Source organism: Octopus sinensis, linkage group LG8 (assembly GCF_006345805.1).
Source record: "Octopus sinensis linkage group LG8, ASM634580v1, whole genome shotgun sequence".
NCBI lineage: Eukaryota > Metazoa > Mollusca > Cephalopoda > Octopoda > Octopodidae > Octopus > Octopus sinensis.
In genome coordinates, this window is record NC_043004.1 from 29,864,109 (window position 1) to 29,889,707 (window position 25,599).

At 33.1% G+C, this 25,599-nt stretch overlaps 1 protein-coding gene across 1 annotated transcript; it reads left to right on the top strand.

The window, feature by feature from the left end:
• The first annotated feature begins 2,006 nt into the window (after positions 1-2,006).
• On the top strand, positions 2,007-21,210 carry LOC115215098. The gene is made up of 3 exons (XM_029784262.2): positions 2,007-2,238; positions 4,717-4,985; positions 15,674-21,210. Exons 2-3 carry the CDS (start codon positions 4,811-4,813, stop codon positions 16,234-16,236), a joined length of 738 nt encoding a protein of 245 aa, XP_029640122.1. The 5' UTR covers positions 2,007-2,238; positions 4,717-4,810; the 3' UTR covers positions 16,237-21,210.
• Positions 21,211-25,599: the final 4,389 nt, after the last annotated feature.

Sequence of the window (25,599 nt, forward strand, 5' to 3'; positions counted from 1 at the left end):
ACAAAGGAATTAAGTTGATTACATCGACCCCAGTGCGTAACTAGTACTTATTTAATCGACCCCGAAAGGATGAAAGGCAAAGTCGACCTCGGCGAAATTTGAACTCGGAACATAGCGGCCGACGAAATACAGCTAAGCATTTCACCCGGCATGCTAACGATTCTGCCAGAATAAAGTACCAATCAAGTACTGAGTTTAATGTAATTGATGAACTGATGAACTCACTGTCCCTAATATTGCTGGCCTTGTGCTCGAGTTTAAGCTGTTATTAAGGCAATGAGCTGGCAGACTCATTAGCTTATTGGACAGAATTCATAGTGGCATTTCTTCCAGCTCTTTATGTTTCAAGTTCATGTACTACTGAAGTTAGCTTTACCTTTTATCCTTTCAGGGTTGATAAAATAAGCACCAGTTGATCACTGGGGGTTAGTGTGACTGAATGATCCCTTCTCCCTAAAAGTGAAACCATTATTGTATTTTCTACAGTGCAAGTACAGTGTTGGTTATGAATAAATACATGGTGTTGCCAGCCTCGCCTGGCCCCCGTGCTGGTGGCACGTAAAAAACACCATCCGACCGTAGCCGTTTGCCAGCCCCGTCTGACAGCTGTGCCGGTGGCACGTAAAAAGCACCCACTACACTCATGGAGTGGTTGGCGTTAGGAAGGGCATCCAGCTGTAGAAATATTGCCAGATCTGACTGGGCCTGGTGCAGCCTCCCAGACCCCAGTTGAACCGTCCAACCCATGCTAGCATGGAAAGCGGACGCTAAATGATGATGATGATGTCTTGTGCAATAAACATACAGATAGATATGATGCTGCTTGAGCAGAGTTATGATCAAAGACATTCTGGCTATGACCATCTCATCTTCTTTTAAGATGTGTTATATTCCAGACTATGTCATTAATTCTGTCTTAAAACAGCAAGGTTTGTTTGAACTCTACTTTTTTGCTTTTATTAGCAGTTTTGAGTGATCATGTCAGTGTTCCTTCCTTGACTCATGTTGTTTATTTTTGTCCTTGTTTCTATTTCAAACTACTGAATTGGAATGCAAACCAATCCTACCTTGTTTATTACGTATTCTTTTCTCTCTTTTTATTTACTTATTATTATTATTATTTTTTTTTTTTCTTAAAAACAGAAATTACCCTCCTCCCTTCATCTGCACCAAATGCACAAACCCTCTTGTTTATGTATTCATAGCATTTTTCCTTTACTATAATTATTTATAATTTTTTTTTTTTTTGTTTATATGTCAATTTATACTCAAGTATAAATTTATGCGTAAGTAATTTGTTTTCATTTTCAACTTCTGAAAGTATATTATTTTCTTTAGACAAAGGATATACAACATAGTAAATGCTACACTGCTGTTGATAGGTTATATAATATAGTTGATACCACTGTACTATTGTGAGGATATATTGTTATACCATCAATGAATAAAGTTGGCTGAAACTAAATACTGTAAAGCATTTATCCTGCTACTCTGACATATCTCCCTGCTTATTACCCTATACAAATGTAAATCATTATCCAAAAATTAGTTTGGGTATTTATGTCTGTGTACTCCAGAGCCATGCATATTCTGCATTCCATTCCTACACTTTTTTTAATAGTAATTCTACCAAAAGAATATTACTATCCACGTGTCATCAGTTTGTTTCTGTAAAAATACTGATTTTATGGTTTTCAATAACAAAGATAAAGTGGATTTTTAAAAATGCAATTTAAGAATTTTTTTTCTTATATCTATTATTTTTCTTTTTTAATTGTATTTCCCAGAATAGTTAAATGCATAAATCAAGAAATAAGGCTGTTTCTTTTGGCTGACGGTTCATACACATGCACACGCAAACATGCACACACACACACACATGCACACACACACACACACACACACACACACACACACACACACACACACACACACAGAGTTTGGAACTGGTTTGAACTACTTTCTGCTAACTCTGATTGGTAGCTGTTATTATAAGTACATCATATGTTAGTTAATAGCCAATAGAAAGCTTACCACCTGGATTCCACCACTGAAGCAGATAAGTAGATGCGTAGACTACGGCAGATAGTATTTCCTTGATTCTGAAGATTGGTCATAGGTTTCCTAGCGTTGTTATTCTTCTAAGCAGCTGTAAAAAGCTACTTTAGTTTTAGTTTCATCATCATAGCAATATGACTGGTTTTATGACTTACAATGGGTATATTTTAAATCACAAAGGTAAGTGGTTATTGAAAACATATTTTATTGGAGTTTTAAAAAAATCATTTTTGTGCCCCTCCCCTATTCTTGGGGTTTCTAGTCTTGTGAGATGCATGATGACATCATTGGTGGTGGTGGTGGTGGCATGAAAAAAGCATCCAGTACCGTCTGTAAAGTGGTTGGCATTAAGAAGGGCATCCAAGTGTAAAAACCATGCCAAGGAAGACACTGGAGCCATCAGTTCCTTTCAAACCATCCAACCCATTCCAGCATAAAACATAGATATTAAATGGTGATGATGATGATGATGATTTATTGCTTTAATTTGGATGTTAAACAAAGAACTGATTATATTTTATTGAATTTCTCAAAATTTTTATCATGAATCTCTGTTTTACATTAGTAACTAAATAAGTTACATATGTATTTAATTTTCTTTTGTATTTAACTTTTATAGCGAAATACTTGATAGAAAATTTCCTTCCTCATCTTTGTTTTTACCTTTTCTTTTTCCATGCTTTTGCATTGGTCAGATGAGTCCTTCCCATCACTTGTTGCATTCCTTTGTCAGCTCCTTCAGTTTCCTGAGATCATCACTTCTACCCATATCTGCTTTGATCTCCCTCTTCCATTGGATCCTTCTCCATGAATCTCTAGGCACTTATTCATCCACCTATCATTATCCACATGTATTACATGCCCATACCAACATACCCATTGCCCTTACTATCATTATGCTTAGTTTTCTCTCAGTTTCTCTGTTCCATAATGCATGCACATTTACATTATACATCCAGCATATCACACTTATTAGCATGACGTAGCTAAAACTGTATCTCAGTGAGGAATCTTTCCTTCAAAGCTGTAAAGCACTTAAGTCCCCAACAACTGGTAACCCACCAAAAAAGCCCAAGTGAGCTTTTTGATGGATTACCAGTTGGAAGAGTATTTCTGCTGCTGCTGCACACTCACACATGCATCTTAGACCATGTCCAGAGAAATCACCCACACACTCCAATCTATAATTAACAAATGTGTTGTTTCTTCTTTGTCTTTTCTGTTGCTACTACAATGGCCTTTACTCTTTTGTCACCTCCTTTCATGTGGTTAGTGTTAGTGTTGGTGGTAGGGGTCCTCCTAGGACTTCCATCACACTAATCAGAACACCCAGTCTTTTCTTCGTATAACATTAGCCCTTTGGATTGATATGAATTTGGAATTTTCAACATTAACATCAAAAGTTTTTCTTAGTTTAGCCAGAGGAGGAAGGGCAGTGCCTAAGACTGTTTTCTGGCTTCAGAGACTAGTAGAAGGAAATTACCTTTAGACCAGGGCACCAGATCTGAATTCTTGCAACAGAACAGATTTAACTAAGAACACCCAAAGAGAAAGAAAAAATGTTGCAAATCTCAAAACTCAAGATAACCCTTTAGCATTTAAGCCAACCATATAAAGCCCAAATAGTCTACTTGTTTTATGTTCAAACTAGCCTGATCTGGCCTCTCTCACAACTACCTTACAAGGTTATTCTAAAAATAAGCAATCACATTGTCGAAATCTCAAAGCTATAAAGATATTGCTGGGTTAACTGAAGACAATGTAAATAAAGAAACATTACTTTTGACAGGGTAATCTGAAAGCTAAAGGATTAAAATAGTTTTGGTGTGTTAGTGTATTTGTGACATGATTGAAAGACTTCTATTATAATGCTATTTTAAAATTAATCATGAAGTTTTATATTATTATATGAAGATAAATGAAAAGTTGTAACATTTGTGCCTTAAGGATTTTAATGTTCATAAAGTGTATTGGTTGAAACATGAATTAAAATTGGTTTCCGTTTCTCTCTACTAGAGTTTAATTCCTGTTCTATAGAATTGTAACAGAGCTGTACAATTTTGATTTCTTACATAAGCACAAAGCCACAAATTTGTTGGAAAGGAATTTAGTTGAATAAATTGACCGTTAGTAGCTGACACTTACTGATCACCAGGAGAAGAATGCTAAAGTTGACATTGGTATGGTTTTAATTTAAAATTCAGCAGGATGAGCAATTTAACCCAGCACATGTTGTTTCTCTCCCGCCACTACCCTTAGGCCTGTATATAATAGCAAAAAGGTTTCTGTGTGTATTCAGCTATCTGATGTAGTATCTAAATTTATATTCAAATTAATTTCGTTGTTCATTGCCACATAAGATTTCATGATCATTAACCCTTTTGATACCAATCTGCTTGTAAATGCCCCTGATTCTATGATAGAAACTTTCTGTTTAAAGTGATATAAATTATTTTCCACCAAAATTTCATGTTATGTCTCAAACACCACCTTAATAAGAAAAAAAGTTATTTTACTAAATTCATTATTATCGAAATAAATTGTAACAAAGGTTGTGTAATTTTAACAGAAATATGGCAACAAAAGGGTTAAAATATATAATTCTTTAGATAGTTTGGTGCATGTTTATTAAATTTTATTTTTGGTTTTATTTTTCAGATTTGTTAAGCTGAATGTTGGGCTTGTTTCTCCTCATTAGCAATTTGGTTAATCTATCAAGTGTTGCCATTAGTTGAAACATTACCAATTAAAGATGTACAGCAAAATTCGTATCTGGGATAAAGTTGGTTGGAGAATGAATGCAGTTGCTGTGCTTGTTTGGTATGCCAATGTTTGCACTCCAGTAACTTCTATGACACTACCTGATACAACTGCCATTCCATCTGATGAATTAATTACTGAAAAACCTATGACAAAACGTACTAAAAGTAAGTATATATCTTAATATTCTTATTGAAATATCAGTATCACTAAGATGTAATATGTTAAAACTACTTAGAAAAGCTGTGTCGGTGTTAAACTATTCTTGAAGACTTATGTATTGAATTTGGCTAGTCATTAGTTCTAAGATGTAACTGTAGTTATGTGTGTAGGTGTTTGTTCATGGAATAACTAGAATAGTGAGAGTAGGTACTTGTTGCAGCAACTAACTGGTTTTAAAACAATATTGGGATGTGATTTGAGGACAATGTCACTGCTGTTTATTGGCAGCTCCCAAGCAAATAATGTTTGCACCTTTTGTAGGTGATCAGTTTAATTGGCAGTAAGTAGAGTATTGGATAGAGTGCTTTCCTGTTTTTATTCTAAGTCTCAGTGCTCTGAGTTTAGATTTCACTGAGGTCAGCTTTACTTTCGTCATTTTGAAATTGATAAGAAAAAAAAAAAGGACCAACCCAGGGTAGAGGATTGGTGGAACTAGAATGTTGGACTATTGTTTCAGCTCTTTTGTTCTGAGTTCAAATCTTGGCATGGGTGGTAGAGATAGTCCATTGCCTGGTTTTACACCCACTCTTGGTACTTTGGATTCATTTAGCGGATTTTGGGCCAAATCTTCAGTTTACTGTGAGTAAAAGAGAGAAAAAAAATACAGTAAAACAAACACACACACCAAGAGAATAAAATACTAGGAATTACTGAAAGCACCTCACCATTATTTACAGGTTGTTGTTGTTGAGTGACAAATACAGTGAGAGAGAGGATATGTATGTGTGTGTGTGAAAGATATAAACAGGTAGTGTTGTCACCATAGAGACCAATAAGACTTTCACTGTATAACCATCTACTATTAACTGGCCGTACCATACAAGGTACATTGTATATAATTTCAGTAATAATGGCTAAATTATTGTTACACATCGCTAGCCAGAGTATTTAACGTAAGATATTGTTCAATTGCTACGCTTATTGTGTAGAATATGAAAAAAGCATTCCACTTTTTTACTAGTCTTCACTGAGAAAGTCAATCTAAATATTATTTGAATAATTTGTGAAGGTATATGCATAATTAACAAATATTTTTTCTGGCAGCATAGTGATGGGTAACAACCCAGTTTTTATTAAACAAAATGTACCAACTAAAGATAGTACTAGCTATTATGATTAAGGTATGGCATCCTGCTCTTTACATTCTGAGTTCAAATCCCACTGAAGTTAATGAAGTATGAGTTACATCATCTGTTCCTCCAATCTTAAATTTCTGACCTTGTACTTAATTTAGAAATTATTATTATCACAGCTGTAAGATCTTAAACGCTCAAGATAAATTTTCATTTGGAATGATGTTACAGAGAGAACACTACTAAATGCAATAACTTGGCTTATCCTTTAAGATTCACTGTTTAACTGATGCAGATGGATCCTCTGCTGGTTTTCACTATTTCAGTTGTTTGATCAACTGAATTACCTTCTAATTTATGTAGCTGAGTCGATGAATATTTCACAGGCAGGTATGCTCTTTATTCTTAGGCCGAATCAATGTGATGTGATATGTGAGGTTGAATCTTTGAATTTCTTTAATGGGTTCCACACAGTTTTCCTGCAAGCAGACAGAGTTATAGTGATTATTTTATGATGGTGACAATAAATATTATGCATTCTTAATTGTTCAAAATTTGGATGTGACTTAAGGGAACTGATGTCTCTAAATTCTCAAACCCATCTTCATTACATCACTTTTGCCCTTGAAGTGAAATTCATCAGTCTTTGTATGACAAAGAAAAATTGTCTGTGTGAATTTCCAGTGATGTACATCACTGAATCTCCATACCTTTACCTGCTTACATATGGAAGTTTTGGGGGGGTCTTTTCTGTTGCAGCCACAGTTTTTGAAATTTTAAAATTAAGTCAAAATTTTCAAATTTGGTATATTGATGTAATTTTTCACGCCAAATCTGATTTCATTTTCACACTGAATCTGATAGGTATGATATATATAAACATCTATAGTGAGCCCTGGCGGTCAAGCAGGAAAGCTTAACAAAAAAGGGATCTAACGAGAGTAATCTCCCTCGACTATTCTCGGATATTCTAGAAGCTTTCAATTAACTGCCGGGTGACGTGGAAGTCAGGGAGTTCTGGTTCATCCCTTATATAAAGCGAATGCAATTCTAATTTTGCACCTTTTTGCCTATCGGTTCCTATGCATGTGCATTGAGCTACGCCACTCGCACCCCCCCACACGCATGCATATTCACCTCGTTTGCTTTGAGACGTGGTTGCAAAGTGTGTTTGTGTAATATGTTACAAGCCTTTTCTTTCAAACCATTCTTATATGTTAACGCATTACATCCAGTAATAAATATGTTACGACTTATTATGAATGTCTCACAAGTTCTTATTTTTCTTGTCGTTTTACGAACAAGATGGTGACCCCACTTTCACGCATGCAATTGTAAAATTGTAGGTTGTCACATACTGACATCACTACACATCTTTACTTAGCTGTATTCATTCATTCATTCATACATACATACATACTTATTTACATATATACATGGCGATTTGCATACACACATACAAAGCTATATACACAACTATATTCTTATGTGAATACACACATATATTTACATACATGTAGACCTACACATACAAGAATGTGTGTCAAACAAATGAGGGGACTTCTATATAGATGTTTGGACCAGCTAGAAATAGCAGTCAAAGTCAATTAACATTCCCTACTGTCTTAATTAAATATAAAGCCCCTTTTAACTAAAGAAAAGATAAGTTGTACAGTATAAACCTACATTCTTCTAAAAAAAAGACAGGATGGTCACATTTGGAAAGCCTTTAAATAATGATAGGTTTGTTTAATCAAGACCTAGAAATCCAACCCACTGTGTTGTTGCTTGATGTACTTAGGATAGCAGTCATATCTCTCTCAAATCATGTAAAATAGGAAGGTGACATTAGATAGTAAAAGAAAAGGATGATTGTGGCTGGAACATCTTTCAACATAAATCTGTTGAATCAGTGCCGACATGGGGCTAAATATGTTGGAACGGTTTAAAAGCATTTTGTAATAGTTTCAGATTCCATCCCACAGCACAGCCCCTTGGAGACAGCTTGTGTTATAAACATCACTGTCAGAATATAAAAAAGCTAGAACAGCCATTGCGAGACATCTCTTCTGACTCTGAAAATGGGCAAAAGCATTAGAGCATTGAATGAACTATTCAATGCCCTAATGCTATTCTATTGCTACTGAGACCAACTTTGTTTTACCTTTCTGGATTCAGTAAGTAAAGTACCATTCTAGGAAAGTTGACTGGCAAAATTGTGAGAACATGGGATGGGATGATGCTTTACTCCGAGTTCAAATCCCAGTGTGTCTACTTAGGTGGTAGATTTAATCTCTCACCCAGTTAAAAACCACCCCAAGGACCTTTTGTAGTCTTTCAGCTTCTCTCTTTGTTATGCATATTTATTCTGCCTTTTAGCAATTTGATATTGCACTTTGGTGAAGAATATACCATTCAACCTAGACTAGTGACTAGAGACTTTAGAACAAAAGCTAGAGAGACTGTTTAGCTGGGGTTTTATATCAGTCACAAATCTGATGCATCATTCTAAATATATTGTCTCATAGGAACTCTGAGTTCTCTTCCTTAAGTCATAATTTATCTTCACCTTTTTGTCATTTATGTCAATTATAAGTCCACCTCTGAATACAGGGTTAATTAGTAACTCTTGACTTTTATGTTCTCCTTCTGTCTTTTGTGTCTGGCTAGCTTTTGTTCTAAAGTCTCTGATCACTAGTCTATGTTGAATAGTATATTCTTCACCAAAGACTTAATATTCACAACCATCTGCCTATCCTTTTTCTGATAAGTATGAAGATTATCTTGTGTCCATCTGAATCCTTGGTTAGGCCATTTGTGTCATAGAACTCCAGGTGCCTTGATCCCTTATACCATAACCATATCCTTCATGTTCACCAGAGAAGTCCTTGTGTTGTCTAACATGTCCTTTATAACCACCAGCTGTGATAATGAAGTCATTGTTATTCATTGTGAAAGACGTCTCATTGGCTATACTGCATATGTGGAAATGATTTTGTTTTGCCTAAGCTTAATTATTTTATCATATACTCTGATTACCTTAATTACTTTATGTAGCCATTTCTAGTCTAGTCCATCCCTGTTACCACTCAGATAAATTCATGCCTTTGTTCCATGTGTCTTCATTCTTACATATGATACACACCCACTTATCTGTACTCCTGAATTTTTACAATATCTCCTGAACCTACTTTTCATTGCCAACATTAATGGGAACAGCTGTTAAGTTTGGAAAATAAGGGTTTCATTGTTGAGCAGGTTGATTTGTGTATATGTGAATTTTATGGGTGGGGGGCATGATTTCACCTTGTGAGCTACAAGACAACTCAACCAGTGCTGATGCCACAAAAAAAAAAAAAAAGAAAGTTCCCTGTGCACTCTTTAGGTGTTTGATAAATTGAGTCAAGAAGAAATGGTACAAGGGTTTGACAGGATTCTTTACTTTTGCCAATAACATGACATTCTATACAAATGGTGCCTTGAAAAATACACCCAGTACACTTTGGTTGAGGTTAGGAAGGACATCCAGCTATAGAAACCCATCAAATCTGAAATAGGGAGCAAAATATGGTGGTTCTTCTATCATTTAGATCCTGTTGAACTCTCCAACTCTTGCCAGCATGGAAAACATGTAAAATGATAATATATATATTTATTTATTGTATTAACTCATCTCTAATACTTCAGTCACTTTGACCATGCTTAGGGCAGCTGTTAATTAATTCAAATGATCTTAACTACATTTAGTCTCCTTCACATATTTATTAAACTGTCAAAGATAGTAATAGATGGGTTACACACATAAAAAAAAAAATTCTTGTTCTCTACTGACTCTGTTACATATTGGTTGAATTACTACACCATAGGACATCTCTCAATCTCAGTGGAACATGTGGGAGAGGGAGACTCAGAAAGACATGGGGGGAAGTACCTCAGGATGACTTCAGGATGATGAACCTTTCAGGTGAAATGACAAAAGACTGAGATATATGGCGTCTTGCTGTACTCAAGACCTGTCCTCCACAGCAGAAGTGTTAAGATCACCCTCCCCCATCCCACCAGTGAAGAGGATTGGCCTGCAAGAGTTGTGTGGTGATGCCACATAAAAAGCACTAGTGCTGGTGCCACATAAAAGCGCTTGTGCAGTGTCCTGTTAAAAGCACCCAGCACATACTGTAAAGTGGTTGGCATTAGGAAGGACATCCATCCATAGAAACCAGTCCAAATTAGACTAGATTTTGGTGCAGCTCTCCAGCTTGCTAGCTCTGGTCAAACCATCCAACCCATGTCAGCATAGAAAATGGACATTAAAGGATGATGATTTTGACATCATGTCTGACTTCATTCTCTTTTCATATCAATAGTCTAAGGCTAGTCCTGATTGAACAAACTTATGGTCAAAGACATTCTGGCCTTGACTATCTTGCCTTTTTCAAATATGCAAGGAACCCATGAACCTATTATCCAATATATCCTTTTGTAATGCAGGTGGATGTGATTTGAGGAAGATTTAGTTGCTATTTTTAGTAGACTGAGTGACCATGTAGCTTGGTGAATAGGTGATTATCTTATATTTGCTACTAATATATATATATATATATTTATGCATCATGATTGTATATTTATTTATGAGACAAGAATTCATATTACAAAGGATTTTATACCCTATTAATTTTTGTGAAAATGTTATGTATATAACTGTTAGTATGAGTGAACTTTTGTAATTGTGTCTGGTTAGACTATTTGGGTAGGTTAACTGAGAAGCGAGGAAAGCCAACAACTCAAAGTAGGCCTTTCAGCTGCACCAGTCAAATGTTATATGCTATTTGCATATTGTAATTTATTTTATATATAAATGTTGTTTGTCAAACTATTTATTGTTATCTCATAAGAAATTTTATCACCAGTTGGATCCAAATTAGTCTTTTCTGATCCTGATCTTGTTGAAGTATAGTCAAGATGTCTTGCAACCAAACTAAAAATAAATAAATTGAAAGATAATGATGAATGCAATTGTTTAAAGAATATGGATTTATTTTTATCAATGGTCATTTTTGAGTTTATATTGAAGGTGTCACTAATGATTCATCCAAAGCAGAGGGTATCTGTTTCAGTGAAGCACACAAGACTATAATAATGATTAATGTGAAACTTAAAATGATGGTTGTGATTGTCAAATGAACTAGATTTATGTAACTCATGGTCTAAGAGGAGTTTCTTTGAGAAATAACTGAGAAGTGAAGAAAGCCAATGATTCAACATCAAAATGGAAATTGTAGTTGTGATACCCTTGCCAGTGGCATGTAAAAAGCACCATCCAAACGTGGCCAATGCCAGTGCCGCCTTGACTGGCTTGCGTACTGCTGACACATAAAAAGCACCAACCAATCATGGCCATTGCCAGCCTCCTCTGGCCCCTATACTGGTGGCACGTAAAAAGCACACACTACACTCATGGAGTGGTTGGCGTTAGAGAGGGCATCCAGCTGTAGAAACACTGCCAGATCAGACTGGAGCCTGGTGCAGCCTCCTGGCTTCCCAGACTCCAGTTGAACTGTCCAACCCATGCTAGCATGGAAAACAGACGTTAAACGATGATGATGATATGAATAAGGACGTAACACCCTGTTTGTAAAGGTAGAAACTCCAGGTTGATGTGAAATATTTTGTATAATATATACAAATAAATAAATGGAGTTAAACGCAGGTGTTATTCACATTCTTTTACTTCCAATGTGTTTCGAAGACAACATTGGTATTATTCCAAAGGAATAAAATGGTGTAAAACAATGTAATCCTCTCATCAAGGGAAAAAAGAAAGAAATCAAATTCATCAATAAGCCATTTTAACAGAATGTGATGGACGTGTATAATGATGAATGGAACGCTATTAAGTTTTTATAAAACACTGTTAGAAGATATAACGTCAAAGGTAGCTTATAGAAAGAGAAAGGGTAAAGGAAAGGAATAAGCAGAAAACTAATAAAGGAGAAATATAGAGCGATATGTGAATTAAAATAAAAGTTTAAAGGCTTGGAAATCGATATGTCTAGTGGAAGTGAAATGTAAGAAGAAAATCAATGTTCAAATTATATATAATGGTAGATATCACTTATATGAACTAAAAGTAGGTTTCTGCCAATGTTTACATCGATAAGCATGCTATATAAACGTGTTTACAAGGGGATTCTTAGAAAATAGTTTATGTTAATAGAGCGTGCTTATTGATGTAAACATTGGCAGAAACCTACCTTTAGTTCATATAAGTGATATCTACCATTATATGTAATTTGAACATTGATTTTCTTACATTTCGCTTCCACTAGATATATCTATTTCCAAGCCTTTAAACTTTTATTTTAATTCATATATCGCTCTATATTTCTCCTTTATTAGTTTTCTGCTTATTTCTTTCCTTTACCCCTTCTCTTTCTATAGGCTACCTTTGACGTTATATCTTCTAACAGTGTTTTGAAAAAAACTTAATAGTGTTCCATTCAGCATTATACACATCCATAATATTCTGTTAAAATGTTTTATTGATGAGTTTGGTTTCTTTCTTTCATCCCTTCATGAGAAGATTATGTTGTTTTTCACCATTTTATTCCTTTGGAATAATACCAATGTTGTCTTCAAAACATGTGTCAGAAGTAAAAGAATTTGAATAACACCTGCATTTAACTCTATTTATTTATTTATATATATATATATATGTGTGTGTGTGAATCAACATTATTTCAAACTAAAACTGTTTAAAGTAGCGGTGTTAATTTAATTCTAGCATGGTCAACTTTTGCCCAAATCATCAGATATCTTGTTCATTGATTTCTGTATTAGAACACAGATTTTTGACTTAACTGAAAATGTCTAGTGGTGTTTGTCACTGAGGAGACCAAATCAGGTCAAAACACCAGTGTCTGACATTCCAACAAGTGAGCTCTGTTTTTGACGTACAGAATCTCTTAAGAGTAGTTTCTCTGTGATAGTATATTACAGGTACTGCTTTTCTATGTTTGTATACATATTATGTTAAACACTTGTAATACTGTTTCAAGTGCATAGCTGTTTAAATAACAATTTATATACACCAGTAATATGCTGGTGCTTTTATATACATCAGGCATCATCATTTTCAACAACTTTTCTAATATTTACTTTTCCACCCTTGCATGGGTGATGGAATTCTTTGATGCAGACTTTTTATGGCTAGACACCCTTCCTGATGCTAGCATGGAAGTATTTCCCCAATGCCAGACATGTTTTCCATGAAAGACTAGAAATGTACAATACTGCTTCTGTAGTGGTGATGCTTGTTTACAATCCTCACTTGATGTCAGGACAAGGACACACACACACACACACACACACACACACATACATACACATGTGTGTGTCTATATATATGACAAGCTTGGTTGACCAAGGTATCACATAATGGTAGTGAACCTGAAACTATGTAGTTAGGAAGCAAACTTCTTGATTATACAGTATATGGAGGCGATGATGAGCAACCGAGTCCTTTAGAGATATACTGTGCTTGAGAAGACCCAGCAAGCCAGCCAAGACCATAACTGACCCATTTAACAGTAATCATTGTCATGGCCAATGCCAGTACTGCCTGACTGGCTCCTGTGCTGGTGGCACATAAATAGCACCATTGAAGCATGGTTGTTGCCAGTACTGCCTGACCGGCTCCCATGCCATGGAATGTAAAAAACACTATTCGAGCATGGTTGTTTGCCGGTGCCACCTGACTGGCTCCTGTGCCAATGGCATTTAAAAAGCTCCATTCAAGTGTGGTCGATGTCAGTACCATTTGACTGACCCACATGCCGGTGGCATATAAAAAGCATCCACTACACTCTCAGAGTAGGTGGCATTAGGAAGGACATCCAGCTGTAGAAACCTTGCCAGATCAGATTGTAGCCTGGGTTTGTCAGTCCTCAGTCAAACCGTCCAACCCATGCCAGCATGGAAAGTGGACGTTAAATGATGAAGATGATATATATATATATGAGGCAAGGTTTAAATAATGGCCATTACATATTTCTTTATTGTAGTAAATTTGACTTACAACTGTTTCCACAAGTCATAGGTTTGTTATTGATTGGTCTACTCATTCAGTCCATTGATCAATTGAAAAAAATTGAATGACCTAGGGAAAATCTCTCTCTCTCACACGCGCACACACAGAATATGCTAGTGTTTATATGTACCAGTAATATGTTAGTAATACACTTGTCATATGCTAATGTTTATATAAGAGGTTAGAGTATGATAGGATAGAAATAGGTATCTTGCAGTCAGTAATATCATCATTGTATTAACATTCACTTTTCTATGCTTACATTGGTTGGACAAAATTTATTGAGGCAGATTTTCTTTGGTTGGATGCCCATCCTTTCACCTTCTTAACTTAACAGCTACATCTAAATGTTTATCTAAACTTTGTGATTTCTAGTTTGTATTGAAACTACTTTTCTTTTAGTCAGGAGAGAAGCTAGTATCCATGACCTTTTACAGCAGAACTTCTCAACATAGGTGGTACTGCCCCCAAGGGGTGCTGGACTTTGTTGAAGGAGGCATTAAGTTTCATGGGCTGGCGAGGGTGTCAATGAGGTAACCTAATTAACATACTAAATTTTACCTACAGTACATGGTAAAACTAGTAATGGTTATTAAAATAAAGTAAGAGATTAGTAGCGTGCTGCTGTTTCTAGCAAATCAAGTTACTGTGTAGAATTTACACAGTGCATGGAAGTCATTAACTTGCAACGTATAAATTTACAACTTGTGTCTTTTATCATTTCATTGTTAAAAGCTTTTACAATCCCCTCCCCCCTACTTTTTAATTAAATTTATAAATTACTTTCCATGTGAAGTCACTTTAGTCATGATACCTCACTTGCCATTTTAGAGTGTGCTAGGCGTACCAGCTACTTAAAAGGGGGCACTACAATTTTTTTTTTTAATGTTAAGAACCACTGTTTTACAGGTCTCAGAAGCTGATGGGAAGGTGGGAGGGAGAGCTGTGTTCTCAAACTGGAATCCTGGTCTGAAATGCAACAGAGTAGACTCATGTAAAGACACTCAAGGGGTGATGTAAAAATGTGTAGTAGGTTAAGTCTACCACTCATATGGGCCAAGGCAGGATTTCAGCTTGGTACACAAAAAGTCAGAACAAATATTGTAAGGCATCTGGTCTAATGTTCTTCCATTTCTGTACACTGTCTTGGATTTATAATTTTCTTCTTTTAATTGACTTTGAAAGGATGAATGACAAAGTTGACCTCAGTGGTATTTGAACTCCGAGCACAAAGTGCCAGAACAAACATTGTGAAACATTCTGGCCATTGCTCCAACAACTCTGCCAATCTGCTATTTGCCAATTCAGTATTATTCCTTGATAAATAAAAATTGTAAGATTTTACTGACAGTTTGTCATTGAAAACTGCTGGGTTTCATATTTTATCAGGGACTTCTCAATAGTAAATCATTTTTTTGTCTTTCTGTAAACATTTTCTATGATTTCTAATGTTTCCTTTTGTTTTCATTTCCAGGTTATCCAGACAATGTTGGCACAGGTCATAGTAATGATGTCAATGACATTTTTAAATGGATCATTGTTATATTCTCCGTTGTCCTCATACTACTCACAATCTCATGTGCTCTGTTCCGATGGCTATCGAATCAAGAGACACTATTCCGTTCATATGGCTCAGAATACACATTCTTTCCTCCTCAGCGGTGGAAAACAATGACACCACCACCTTCTTATAGTGAGTTGTTTCCTGTACAGTTTACACACCCAGACGCTAATAATGGCACTGCTTTAGGGCGACTTTCCATTCAACCTGCACCCCAGTTGCCTATTTCTTCTACAGTTCTGGTGTGCAATTCAGATGAGTCCAGTTCGTCATCTGCTCCAGTGACAACAACTACATCTACATCAACGCCTGTGATTACAAACCCCACTTTGACAACATGGGACCAGAAAACAGAGAAATGTAGCACAACCATTTTTCCTGCAATGAAGAAAGATGCCCTTTCTCTTTCCGTTGAGAACAATGCCCTTCCGTCCTATGAAGAAGCCCTAAGAATGCTAAGTTGCGAGTCAGTTTGAGAGAAATTTGGTTTGAATTGGTAAAAAAGAAAATTTTTTTCAGAAGAAAATGCATTTTGTATGCTACTTATCTTCATATTGCTTTTTTTTTTTTTACAATTTATCTTAATCGTTCTCTTATTTCAATTTTTTTTTAGTTGAAAATAATTTTTTTTGTCTTATTTATTTTCCAAAATTATTTAGTCTTTATTTCAAGATGTATTTTTCTAGGGCTTGCTTTTTTTTTGCTATTTTCCCCTTTTCTATCTCTGTTTATGTTACAATTTTAAAAGTTAAGACAGAATACTATAAATGGGAAAATTTTTATCATTCCATTGACTTGGAAATTTTTTTTTTTTGAATGATTCTGAAAGTCAAAAACTGACCAGATTTATTCTTCTAATACTGAATGCCAAATACCATTTTACCATGCACCTTAACTTTAATTTTTTGTTATTTTGTGTGTCTACTTGATATTTATTTAAATTTCAAATAGTCATCATCAGCATGGTTTGGTCTTATGAAGTAAAAATTAATTGAAGTTTATTACAGGAATCTTATTTGGAATAATAATTAATGGTACCCTGAATAGTAAGAAGGAATATATATGTACAATGAATACGAGCAAAAGGGTTAAAAAAAATTTCTGACGTGCATAATTCTTAAGTGATAGCTTTCTAATTAAGAAAGAATTATGTCTTGTCAAATGCAAACATCATTATATTTGCAACCCTTCCTTACTAAAATTTTGCACCCCCTCCCTCTGTCTAAAATACAGTTTTGCTTCTAAGACTAATCAGCATGATCATTCCCCACTTTTTTTTTAATGATGCAAATCCTTGTTGTGCATGTTATGACGACTTTTAATTAAATGAATAATAGGAGACTCTTGTATCAAGGGTCCATATTATGTCTCAGTTGTGTTTCAGGAATAAAAGACTGGAAATAACATAAGTGTATAGCATGATGATAAATTCGCTGAATTGTGGAACAAATTTTTGTTGCTATTTCAGTCACTGTTACCTACAGCAGTCACATCCTTGAGAAATACATCAATTCCACATCACCCCATTTCTTGGCCTGATAACTCTGGAGGTTCTTTACTGTTGGGAACTTGTAATCTATTTCAGGGAGATATGGGAGCTAATATCTGTTTTGGTAATCTACAATAACTATAAAAGATGCATATTAAAAATCTAATTTTGTGGAACATTGCTCCCAAATATATTAGAAAAGAAATTATTATATCATGGCTACGCTGCTGTTTTTTATATTTGCTCTTTCTTTTTTTGAGAAAATTGCCAAAAATTAAAAATTTATCTAATATACCCATTCCCTTCAGCTGGAATGACAATATAGTTTTATTTGCTATAGTGGAAATTTCCATTCATACATCCATCTTTACAGCTTGCCATTCCTGTGAGGGTCATGGAGACGAAATCTTTGGACATGATCTCTAGTAAGGCCTATCAAAAACAGCTTTCTGCAAATATTTTGGTTGGATCCCCAAGGGAGAAATCAAAGCTATGGATATTATCCAACTGCCTTGTGGTTTACACTTTGGTCTCCTGCTAGTTGGCCTTGCCTTTCCTGTACTGGAGATGCAACTTCTCAGTGTGGAGTAAGTGACTCAGGTGGAGCAGCTCACTGATCTCTGAGTTATGTAACCTATTGATTCTTTGGAGGAACTCTATTGTGGTTGTTTGTATTTGTGATTATATTCTTTTGGTCATAACTATAGGTAAGATTAGGTCCCTAAATTGAATTGAAAATGATAGTGAGGTTGGTAGAACAGTGTGATTATATAATTATTGTAATTGTTGTCAGGTCTAAGAAGGAAGAAAAACATTTTATCGCTGCCAGTTGATTACATTTTGTTATAATCTATCAGATCTCTAACAAGCAGACACTATTCAATTGATAGAACTTTCTATGATAGTTCATAATATTATTTCTATTGTTTTAATGCTAAAGACAGAATATCAATTTAGGCAGAAATTTCTTGTTTTGAGCTGCAAATCATCAACCAAGTCTATAGTTCTTTTTTACCTTTCCTAGATTGGTAGTCAATTATGTTCTGCTGAGGGACTGTGCAGAATCCAAAACACGTAACATTTGGTGGTCCAGGCCACCTAACTGTGAATAGGTGTCTTGCAAATACATGCAGCTTATAGCAGTAAGTAGCTGAAGTACTGTATACTTAACAAGGAACCTCATGAGTGATTGATGCAGTGGCCATCACTGACTGTTCTTAGTGGCAACTCTTTTGTTAACCTTTGCATGAAGTAAGGGAAATTCAAATGTAGGATTTTTTTTTTTAGTCTATTATATTTATATAACAGTTAAACCAAATACTGTTAGATTGAAAACCTCTGTGACAAAACTGCCAAGTAAGTGTGCATAAATTTTAAAAAAAAACTAATTAGAAGAAAAAACAAAATGGTAAGAGAACAAATCAAAGGGAATTCATCCACTCCCAACATATTCTTGGAATACCTTGTAGGTGTTTACAATATCCCCTCTAACTAAATCCTCCCCTACTTGATATTTATTTCTTCTATTATCATTAATTTCTTACACTATGTTGACTCCTCTAAATTCTCATTCTCTCTCAATAGATTATTTTTTGATATTTTTTTTCATATTGAGTGTTTCCCAGATTTTTCTAAGACTACTTCGTTGATAAAACTCATCACATTTTCTTTTAATTTCATATATTTTTATCATCAACCATATTTATTCTAGTAAGGTGGGTGTACTAGATGAAAGTAAAAGCTGTTTTACAGTTAAAAAATTTACCACTGCCTTAATCATATAACTATCATTTGCTATTGTTTATAATAACTTGTTAAGTTTTACAATTTCAATAATTTCTTTCACTGTTTCTGTTCCTCATTGATAGTATAGTTTTTTTTTTTCAACACATTAATTTCAACTGTAAATAGTGCATGCCTAGTGTGTGTTATATTTATATATCATGTTTCTTTTCTTCATTGTTTTAATGTCACTTTTCCATGCTTGCATGAGGCAGATCTACAGCCAGATACTTTTCCTGTTATTAACCCTTTCCTATTCCCTACAAAGTGTTTCTCCCATGGTCAGACATATTTTCACAGAATATTGGAAATGAATAGCATTCATTTACAACAATCACGTGATGCCAAGGAGATACACACATGACAAGCTTCTTTCAGTTTCCATATCAGGACTGAACCTGAAACCATGTGGTTGGGAAGCAAACTTCTCAACCACACACACTTGTGTCTATATGTCTGTGTGTACATGTGTTTTAAATTACTAATGTTTCTATTTAGTGCTCTGTTAGACATATTTGCAAGAATTAGTTTTACTAGTCTTTGTTCATGTGACAGATTCATAGGTCACCAGGCATGTTATCATGGATATATATATATATATATATATATATACATACATATATCATTTCTTGCATCTCTGAGTTAGTTTGAAGTGATTGTGATTACTTTCCTGTTCTTGTTCTGAAAGTGTTACCTCATTTGATTTAAATGAGAGATATTAATTTAAATATGTCTACTTGAGAGAGAGAGAGAGAGAAGAGATCATATGTGATAAAGTGCATTGAATTATTTGATCAATACAAATTATGTCTGAATGTCAAGTATATAATAGATGTTTCTTTTTAATTTTTCATATAAGAATATCCACTATTTTCCCTTTTATTTTGATATGTATAAATATGTATACTATTAACAGTGGTTAATACATTCTGTTTATCTTTCTCACAATGAGAAAAAAAATTGCATGTATATATATAAAGAATTTCTTCTAATCTTGGTATTTGGAATTAGACACCACATTTATGTCAAAGAACAAAATATTTTCCCATTATCTGTCTGTTTTGTTTTAGTTCTTGTAATTTCCTTTTTCCAAAAAAAAAAAAAAAAAGCAAATTTAACCAAATGAACCAAATATTTTATTAAGTTCTTCATCTTTAGATTGTAAAATTAATCAATTTTTCATCTACAGATTTTAAGTTCCTTAATCCTAACTGTTTCACTTCTCTGTTTGGTATCTGTGTAAAATTTCTATTGAGGTATGTATTCCTGGGTTAGTTGATATCAACGACAATCTCAAAACCACATATCAGTTGAGATCCTATACCCTCTATACACAGTTCTCCATCAGTGTTGTTTATTCCCTCTTATTTATGTTGGGAAGTAATTGAAATGAATCGCTGGATTTCAATGTTGAAATTCTTTTGAAATATCCTTTATGTCTAAGAAGTTAATTTCATTTTTTTAACTTTGATAAAGGATTTTATAAATATACATAGTGTAGTCATTTTCTTTGATTACCTGTGTTGTCTGATATTCAATACATAAATACATACATATATATATAATATATATATGTAAGTTTGTGTGTGTGCACACACACATATATATATATATATATATATATATATATATACACACACACACACACACACATCCATTCTTTTGAAATGAGTTAAAGCTAAAGAGTCTTTGAATCTGATTCTTTTCAAAAGATTTGTTCATTTTTACTAGTTCTGATCATATGCAATTTTATACCTATCATACATACTAATAACATTGTTACATTTAGTTGAGAAAAAGCAAAAAAAAATCTCTGCTCCCTGTTAGTATTTATGTTGTATTTAAAATTTTGTTTTATTTCCCTAAATACTAATTTTTTTTCTTGGCTATGTCTTAAATGTTACTAGCTGATAATGTATTGCATGAAGTATTTCTTCAGTTACTTTGTTTGAATGTATGCTTTTCCAGTGATATTTCCATGAAACATGGAAATAGATACAAAATTTATTTGCAGTTTATTTAGTCTCTTTTGTTACTGAACCAGATAAAGTATTAGAAATTGGTTCAGTTTTTAAAAGTCATTCTAGAAGTTTTTTTTTTTTGGTAATAATTTCAAAATCAGTAGTTGGAATGGCTGGCTTCCTTTCAGTTATTTTTAGAATTAATGAATGCAATTGGGCAGAATAAATATGTTGTGGTTTATTTGAGCAAATTTAATGTTCTTCTTTATAATTCCTGTCAATCATTTTGGTACAACTATTTTGAATCCATTTCCTCATAATTCTCTGATTGTATATATAATTGTATGTGTGATATATCTATATATATATATATATATATATATATATATATATGTATGTATATATATAATGTCTAAATGCTTGCAATCTAATAAGCAGTATGAGAAAAAAATTTACATGCAATCATTTTGAAAGGGTTTTTTCCTTCCTGTATTTATCTTCACTAAAATTGTTTGTTTTATCATTAATCATCTCTTCTATATTTCAGTTGTTTCTTCATACTTGTTTCTTATTTTAATCATGTCAAAATTTCTCTGAAATGTCTCTGATATTTAGGTTATAACCACTCTATGGTTGCTACATTTAAAATAAGTAATTTTAACTTTATGAATTTTATAAAAATTTCACTTTCTTTTAGTAAAAAAAAAAAAGAAATTAATAGATTTTAATTTAGTGTTAAAATTAATTGTGCATGTTTATAAGTGTATTGATTAAAAATAGTGATTTATTATTCCATAATTAAATCATGTGACAAAATAATTTCATGGAAATTATAAATTCTAAAATTATGCTGAAATATCTACCTAAAAAATTACCATCCCTTCACAATGTCCTCCATTTGATTGTAAGATTAAACACTCTGAACAACACCAGCATGTTTGTATCTGTTCATCTGTAGAAGGAAAAGAAGATATACCATTGTATATAATTCTTTCAATTCTTCACAACCAAATGCATATAATATTAATTTTTTTCTGATTGTTTTGAGGTGGAAGGATTTACAATATTTTTTTTAATAAATTTTGATTTTTGTCTTCCACTTTTTAAAATTTTTCTTTTTCCTTCATCAATTTAAAATTGTCAATTTTTCTTTGCTCTATCAAGAAAGTTGTCAAATGAAACAGTTGATCTTTTTGAGAAAATATATTTTTAAATAATTTAAAGGAAATAAAACCATTTCATGATCATTCCATAATGTAAATCCTTCCATATCACTACATGATCAGTTTGTACAAGTTATAGGCCTGGCGTGGAAATGGGGGTTGGCATGAGGCATTGTGTTGATATCACTCAGAACATTTCTCATAAGTCTTTCAACATTTTAGTGCATATTATTTTCATTACCAAATTATTTTTCAAAAACAACAAAAAGAAAAGTTTATTTTTATATATATTTTTGTTTTTTGGAAAATGAAATTCAGCATAATTTTGATAATTAATCAAACCTATAAATGTTGTACAATGAGCAATTTCTTGCAAGGCATCTGTGGTATATGTTGATATATATATATTTATAAGTGTTTCTGTGCTTAAATATAACAAAACCAATCTGAAAGTGACCAAGAACAGAGAGGCTAGAGTTTCATTTTTATTGAGTTGAACTTTATATATCTGCACAGAAATTCTTGGTTTAAATTATAAATATTAACATCTAGTCTAGTTATACAACTTACTGAAATGCAAATAAACTTGAGTTGTGAATGCTATATTGTAATAAAGCTAGATTTGAGTCTTTTCAAAATGTCCTGAATCTGAACAAATTAGTTGCAGGTTATTATGGAATAATAAAGAAATGATTTCATACAGTTCTGTGATGCTGAATGTCAGAAAAAAACAAAACAAAGAAATGCGCTTGTATATATGAATACATAGGGTTCAAAACAATTTCTAGATTTAATTTGTAGATGTATATAATGGCTTTAATTTGAGGTAGGGATGGGTTGATTTGTTAGAGAGAGATTTTATAGAATGGTGACAATTTACACAGCAGTGTCAGCACACTATGCATATCTTTCTCTACAAAAACACTTGAAAAAAAAATGGAAACACGTATTTGCCATTTGATACAGGTTTACTCATTGCTAAAAGATGAATAAAATAAAAATGTATAGTATTTTTTTATTTAAATTTTGTTCTACTGATAGCCTGAAGTATTCTTTATTAAGAATTACCTTAATATCATGCAATATATCACAATATTCTGCCTTAATGTTAAATGTTGATTTTTATTCCATTAAAAAAATTTTTTTTTATTACTTTTTAACTCTACACATTGTGCTCAAATGTATTGACTGGAATATTATAAAAAGAAAAACGTTTCTGCTCATTTCTGTTGGTTCACTGCAATGTCTATGTTTTTGTAGCAATGTATAACTGGTTCAATATCTGTGTACCAATTGGAGTTTGTTAATGCATCTTTTGTTGCAGCACATTAGTCATATAGAATACAAAAATATGCAGTTGTATGTGTGTGTATATGTATGTGAGTGTATAATATGCATATATTATGCAGGTATTTGTTTTGGTGGCTCTATCTTTATGCATATAACATTTGTATTTCTTGAGAGATTTTTCTTTATTTTTCATACAGTGTTCTGAATATTATATTTCAATGCTTCCTTTTATTTTGTTATTTTTTTAATTAGCCTTTTTTTTATTTAACATAAAATTTTGTAAAAATGATTATGAATATCAAATTGAATTTCAAAAAAATTACTACAAAAACTGCCATTTTGTAAATAACATTCTTTACACACACACACACACACATATATATAATATATATATATATATATATATATATATATATATAATATGAAAAATTTAAATTATTTGAATAGTTTGTTTTTCAAGCCATTTAGATTGTAAGAAGACAAATATTTTGATAAATTTTTTTTCCTGTTTAAATACTCCTGCCCCCTTTTAATTTTCTTTCCTAAACAAAGTATTTTAAACTGCAGTTTCATGCAAATGTTATATATACATATATATATATATACATACATACATATATATATATATATATATATATATGCTACATACATCACAGTCACTCTACATATTTCTCATTGTAAATAATTACTGCTATTGTTATTGGTTCCTGTGGAACAAAATTGAAAAATTGTGCTTGTTTGAGTTACACTTTTTTTTCCTTTCCATTAAATGTTTCATTCAGAAAGTTGTATTTGGCCTATACTGATTAAAATATCAGTTCATTTTATAGTCTGTTTCTCTTTCCCTCAAATTTTATATTTTTATGTGTTTTTTATATAAATATAAAATTGTACATTGTTGTTGAATATTCATATTTCAAAGAATATTAACAAAGTTCTTGCATTGACTTGTATGTTTTTCTTTCACAACTTTCTGCTTCATTCTGTTATCATACATAACATTATATCTCTTTAAACTACATTTGTTGCAATAGAGATTTAAATTTGTTACTATTAACTTGTTAAAGATGATTTAGATGATATGATGCCAAGTACATGTAAATAAAATATGTTAAAAAGGAAATGTCTGTAGTCATTTTCAGTATGTAATAGAAATATATCTGATGATATATGCTCTCTTCCCATATAGAAATGGAACTAGAATTTAGCTATCGACAGAGTAATGCTGTTTATATATTGTTTTATAATCTGAACTGTTCTTTTTTTTGTTAGTTGTTATAATAACATCCATAATATGATAGCATATTAAGACAATGCCAATGTCTGTGACACTCCTGATGAAATCCTACTGTTTAGTGGGTGGAGGAGTGATTATATTAGAAGTGTGCTGATGGCAGACTTGCATGCTACTCCCATCATTGCAGTATGTTACTAATAAGCATTCTTGAAGGTTGCTTCCCAGTGAAGAATTTGTAACAGGAACTACACAATAACAGTGGTTGTGAACAATACCTTGCTATTGTACATATTTAGATTTGTGTTCATTCATTATCACTTTTTATTTTTACTGGAGTCACTGAAACTGCAAGCAACAATCATCCAGTTATTGAGAGAAGCCTCTAAAAAGTTGTTTGATATCCTAGAAATAACAGTGACGTTACCCTCAAATTACATTCTTTTTTTAATAAAAAAAGAACACATTGCATAATGTAGTCCATGATGTATATATAAAGTCATGGCTGGAACATCTTTTGATTATAGGCCTGCCTTATTAGGATTGACCTGAGGCTAAGCAACTATTTCTCATCAACAATCTATTCTAATATTATTTTTACCAATTACTATTTTACCTTTGTCATATCCACATAATTGACAATGTTTCCATGGTTTCTGCAACCATTTACAAGTTCACAGTTACAATCTCCACAGTGTTTCACTTTCAAAGTCCCTGTTTCCATGGTTCAAATATATTGAGATGATGGGGAGGCCAGTCTGATTGCAGACTGCCATCTATTGCGGTCCACCTTGTCAACTTCCAGTACATAAGGCAGTGATGGTATGGCCATCAAGTGGAATTTAAACTCAGAACTATTTAAAGAGCTAGAGCAAATATTGCAACACATTGTCCAGTAGTCTAACAGTCCTGCTAAGCCA